This window comes from Dipodomys ordii, unplaced genomic scaffold (assembly GCF_000151885.1).
Source record: "Dipodomys ordii isolate 6190 unplaced genomic scaffold, Dord_2.0 Scaffold54, whole genome shotgun sequence".
Taxonomy (NCBI): domain Eukaryota; kingdom Metazoa; phylum Chordata; class Mammalia; order Rodentia; family Heteromyidae; genus Dipodomys; species Dipodomys ordii.
Genome location: NW_012267270.1, coordinates 1,325,515 through 1,331,258, shown reverse-complemented (window position 1 = coordinate 1,331,258; position 5,744 = coordinate 1,325,515). Strand labels below are relative to the sequence as shown.

Here is a 5,744-nt window from a genome sequence, read left to right as displayed (position 1 = left end):
CCGGGGGGCCAGGGAGGAGGCTGCCCGCTAAGCCAGGAGGATGGCGGCTAGCCCAGCGTACCCCGGGCCGGTGGCAGCCAGGACGGCCTGGTGACGCCTCCTGGCCCCTCTGTTCTCCTCGGTGCCCACTCTGCCCGCCCGCCTCAGAGCCTGGCTGCCCAGCCAGGCTGCCCAGCCCCCACCCCAGGCGGCTGGACAGGGCCTGACATCGTCCCCTGACGCTGCTGCCCCTGTCATCTGAGCACCCCGCCAGGCCTGGGAGGCCAGCCCCGAGCAGAGGCCCCGCCTGCAGGGAGCCCCACGGACAGCAGGGGGCAGCACCAGCGCGTGCAGGCGCGGGTCAGCCAGGACGCCCGGCCGGCCACCCCCGCTGCCCTCCAGGATGGCCTCTCCACCCAGAACCCACCTCCTGTCTCCAGGTCATGGAAATTGGGGTCCAGGCCGCGGTCTAGCAGCTTGGCCAGCTTCTCCACCGACCGGTGCTGTGTATGGTCCATAAACTTCTTCAGGTTGGTCTAGAGAGGACAGAAAGGAACAGGAAATGTCCACAGGGGCCCAGGCCATTCCTCCACTGGGTGCCGGCCATCTGTGGAGGCCATGGCCGGCCGCAGGGCTCCCCGAAGCTGGAACCCCGGGGGCTGAGTGTGGAGTCAGCACAAGGCCTGCCCCGCATTCACAGTGCCAGTTCAGCGTGTCCACTGCGCCCCTTTAACAGGACCAGGAGCGGCCTCTGGAGGAGAGCTGGCCACAGGGGTCCAGCCCTGGAAAGTGGCACTGGTGCCCTTCACCACCCCTTCCAGCGGGGAGAAGACACCCACGGGCCACCACGCTGGCCCCTCACCCCACCTGCACCTGACCCTGAGGCCCGGGGCCTGCAGAACTGGGGAACAGACGCCGATCGTGTGCAAGGCCCCGGGAGCCCACGCGCCTCGCTGAGGGCCCGCTGCCCACACGCGCCACCCCGGGGCCAGCTGGAGGGTCTGCGGCTCCGGAGACGCACCAGGCCCCCCGACCCTGTCCTGGGGGCGGGCGCCGGCCTGCACACCTCACCTCCAGAGCCAGCTGCCCGGACAGCAAGGCGAGATGGCCCTGGTCAACTGCTGGGCCTCTGTGGGGCGGGACAGCCCCAGCCCGGCCCTGTCGGTTAGCGTGGTGACGGATTCCTGCTCTCAGCATACGGTTGGGCCGCCCCCCCTTTCTGAGGATGCCCCCCCACATCCGCCCAGAGCAGGACCCCATGTGAGAAGACCAGTCTCTCACTCCCCAGAACCTCTCCCCACAGGCCTTCCAGGGCCGCAGCGCAGGACACGGGCCTGACTTGAGGCTCTCACGCCGTTCGCGGGCGGGTTGTGTTTAAGCTCGCGCACACACGCTTTCATCCTGGCGGCCAGAGGGTAGGTGCGCCCGTGTACCTTCGTGTGGAGCTTGGCCAGCTGCTTCTCGTCCAGGTTGGACTGCTTATACACCCGCTTCTTGTATCGAAACTGGTCCAGAAACAGAAGAGGAAAAGAGAGATGAGACCTCACTGTGCAGAGGAAACGGCCTGAGCCCGGACATCGCAGGAAGGCCGTCCACAGCACGCTGGGCGCTCGGGGAACGGCTGGTGTCCTCCCGCACACAGCTCACCGGGCCACGCAGTGGAACGTGTGACGCTCCCTCCCTCATACCACCTCCAGCTGGAGGGGCCTCACACCCCCCACATGGCCGGGAGCACAGAATGGCTGCAGCGGCTCCAGACTGCAGCACTCACTCCCAGGGCTGGAAGAGGAGGAGAGTCTGTACTCTGACCACCGGCCACCCCGAGGAGGACTTCAAGGAATGTGGCATAGTAACATCATCCCACATTCCTGACACAGCACCCTGAGTCTCTGGGGTCTCCCCTGAGTAGGAAAATATCTTTGATTTGCTTTGAGATGACCCTTGACCCCTTTTATGTTACGAGGTGACTTCTGACCCTGGACAGGGGTGAGGACAGGGGAAGGGTAGAGGGTGGACTGATCACCAGTGGGCGGTGCTTCAGTTATCTCTGCCTATGTAAGGCAGAGAGTCCCAAACGACGGGGCATGGAGGCCCCTGGGTGAGCAGGAGGGGCCCGCCCTCCTTGCTCACACAGGCTGCACAGCACCGGCCCTCACACACAAGCCACCCGGGCGGCAGTACCTCCAGGGAGGGCACGCCCTGGCCCACGGGCTGCGGGTACTCGCGCAGCAGCCGCTCCTCATCCAGGAACTTGCCGTCGCGCCCATTGCTGGCCGGCTGGAAGAGGCCGTAGTTGAGGACGTCCTTCAGCCCCTGGGTGAGCGTGCACAGCACCCGCTGCTTTGCCACCCACACCGTGGCGTCCGGGTCGAAGCGGATGCACTTCTGCGGGAGGACAGAGACGTGGGTCAGGGTGGCACAAGCCGGCGGGCCCACGCCGCTCCGGCCCTCCAGCGGCTGGGCCGGGCATGGGATCTCGCGGGGCTCTCTGGCCACAGAGAAAAGCGTGCTCCTGGCTGGACGGAGACCTTCGTCAGATGCAAATGGCCTAGGCAGGGGCCCGGGGCCTCCTCCCACACTGGACTCCTTCCTGCCCGCAGCCTGCCCTGCCCACCTGCTGCCCATGCGCTCCACACACTCCGGGGTACACAGAACACAGGCCAACACGCACACACTCGTATTCACACAGCGCACACCCCCCCCCAGCAGAGTGTCCGATCAGCAGGTCGGGGTCCGGGGTACCTGCACTCACCCGTCACCTGCTGCCGTCCCCGCACTGGGACAGACCTGTGTCAAACGGCTCAGTGCTTGAACGTAACACCTGCACACCTTCCTACATACTTATTTTCTTTTTATGTGTGAGTCCTGGGGCCTGAACTCCAGGGCTGGGTGCTTTTCACCCAAGGGGGGCTCTCTACTATTGAGCCACACCTCCACTTCTGGCTTTTTGGTGGTTTATTAGAGATAAGAGTCTCATGGGCTTTCCTGTCTGGGCTGGCTTTGAACCGTGGCCCTCAGCTCTCAGCCTCCTGAGTAGCTGGGATGACAGGCGTGAGCCACCGCGGCCCTGCTTCTTCCCATGGACTTTGAACAGAGTCTTCCAGGACCTGGCCCGCACACACGCACGCGTGTTCTGTGAAGAGCCGTCCTGCTGCAGGCTGGGGGAATGAGAAGTCAGGACACGCTCCGCACACACGGCTGCTTTCCATCCACGGCCAGGGGCCCATGTGCTGCCCAGTGACTTCATCCTGGCATGGCTCTGTCTGACGTTTCAGACATGGGTGGTCACCGACCACCCACAGAGCTTTTGTGAGAAAGTACAGAAGCTCGAAAGCGGTGCGCACACGGCCAAAGCAAACAGCGAGGTCATGACGCACAGCTGCGCTGAAGGCTGACCACTGCTGCCGGAGACGATCGGGGACTCATCCGTGCAGCGTGGGCCTGGCGCCAGCCACACACACTTCCAAAGCAGCACCGCCCAGGGCGCCACGGGCTCACGCCGGCAAGCCCAGCTGCTCAGGAGGCTGAGATTCAAGGATCAGAGTTCAAAGGCAGCCCAGGCCATGACGTAGGTCAGACTCTCACCTCCACTGAAACACCAAAAATCTGAAAGTGGAAGTGTGATTCAAGTGTCAGAGCCCAGAGCTCAGACACAGCATTCAGGTCCTGAGTTCAAGCCCCAGTACTGGCACGCACACACAACACAAAACAAAGCAAAACAAAAGCACAGGCCTTGCGGGGCTGGCCATGCTGATCACGGCCAGCCACGTGGGTCTGTGAGTCTCGAAGAGCAAAGGCTGCGTTGTGGGAAAACCTCGAGACTGAGGTTTTTGGATTTTTTTTGGTCAGTCGTGAGGCGTGAACTCCGGGCCTGGGCGCTGTCCCTCAGCTCTTCAGCTCAAGGCGAGCGCTCTACCAACTGAGCCACAGCGCCACTTCCAGCTTATTCTGCTTCTATGGTGCTGAGGAATCGAACCCAGGGCCTCACACATGCAGGGCAAGCACTCCACCACTGAGCTGGGCCAGACTCAGCTCTCCATGGGAGGGGCCTGCTCACTGCCCCCTCCGGACCTAACGCACACCCCTGGCCAGGAACACGGTCCGGCGGAGGGCATCCCCACGAGAAGCCCACACCCTGTGTGTGGACCTGGACGCTCTCGTGTGCCCCTCTCTGAGGTCAAAGGCCAACCTGTGCGTGCCCCTCCCCCACCTTCCCAGGCTACAGCTGGTCCTGAGCCTCTCCCCTCCCCCCAGGGTGAGAACTCTCTGGAAATCCAGGCGTCACAGAGGAGGAGGGAGATCAGATGTGGTGCGGTGCAGCTGCAGGCAATCTGCCCATCCATCCCCAGTTCCAGTTCCTCAGGCAATCACCGGCTCCCCACGGGTGCAGGGATCGTCATCAGTTCCAGTTCCTCAGGCGATCACCGGCTCCCCACGGGTGCAGGGATCGTCATTGCTGCTCTCGGGTTGCGGTGAAGCCACAGGCGCCCACCCCGGCTCAGGTTCCCTGGGATGGAGAGGCAGGAGGACGGCCGGGGAGACACTCCGCCCCCAGGCCTGCGGGGGGGGGGTCGGCCTGCATCCCCTCCCAGGGCACCGCCATGCTACGGAACCCAGCTCTGCCCCCCAGCAGCCTGCTTTAACACAGCCAGAGCAAGGAGAACCTTCTACAAAGAACAGGACCTAAGAGGTCAGAAAGACCTGGCTGTGTGTCCCACCCCCAACACACATGCGTGCACACACACACACACACACACACACACACACACACACACAACCTGTGTGCTGCCCTGATTTGGCCCTGATTTGGCCATGAAAACCTAGGTCTCCACGTAGCTGGCCAGCCACCGCAACTAAATCATGTACCATGTCACCCCAGCATGAGACCCACTTGGAGCTGGGGTCTCTGCAGAGGGGATGGGCCAAAAGAAGGGGCCCTGGAGGAGGGGCCTACCACAGGGCGGGCAAGTCTGCACACAGAGCGGAGGGAGGCGGCCCTGGAGGCGAGGCCACGGGGTGGGCAGGCCACGGGGTGGGCAGGCCGCTGGACGATGCTCCCAGGAGCCCAGGGATGTGGAGGGCCCGCGTCCACAGCCGGGGCCCAGCCAGCTCTGTGACTTCACCACCCAGGGTGCAGGCCAAGCCAGCTCGGTTTGCCAACACAGGACCCAAAGAACATGCTGGTCACCTGCCGTGGGCCGAGGCCCGCGTGGCTGCTCACCCCTGGCCCGAGGAGGCCCAGCAAGCTGCGCTCAGGCCCGCTGAGCAAACGCGTGTCATCCCCGGGACCGGCTCCCGCTCCACACACAAATACTCAGATCACACACGCTCAGATCCCACCAAGACCAGCTCCACACACGCTCAGATCCCACCGAGACCGGCTCCCGCTCCACACACACTCAGATCCCACATGCTCAGATCACACTGAGACCGGCTCCCGCTCCACACACGCTCAGATCCCACCGAGACCAGCTCCTGCTCCACACACGCTCAGATCCCACCGAGCCCGGCTCCCGCTCCACACAGGCTCAGGGAGGGGTACCTTCAGCCCACAGCCAGCGGCCATGACCCGGCCTCCAGCGGCTCCTGACAGGGGACAGGCGAGGCAGATCCTCCACGCTGCCCAGGGAGCAGGGGGCGCCGCGGAGGCCACGCGGGACTGGGCGGAGCACCGGGGACGCAACCCAGGACACGGGACCAAGGTGAGTGGGAATGCCAGGTACAGGGCACCTGGAAGGCCGGGAGGGGGCGGGGCGGGGCAGGGT

At 64.4% G+C, this 5,744-nt stretch overlaps 1 protein-coding gene across 1 annotated transcript in view; it reads right to left on the bottom strand.

Annotated features, from left to right (window-relative positions):
- Nucleotides 1-5,744, bottom strand: part of Shank2 (SH3 and multiple ankyrin repeat domains 2) — a 283,271-nt gene that overhangs the window by 269,204 nt on the left and 8,323 nt on the right. Inside the window, exons 2-4 of the mRNA XM_013020959.1 lie at nt 2,161-2,364; nt 1,413-1,484; nt 407-515 (exon numbers count right to left, since the gene is read on the bottom strand). Of these exons, the coding sequence (XP_012876413.1) occupies nt 407-515; nt 1,413-1,484; nt 2,161-2,364 (385 nt within the window). The remainder of the gene's footprint in view (nt 1-406; nt 516-1,412; nt 1,485-2,160; nt 2,365-5,744) is intronic.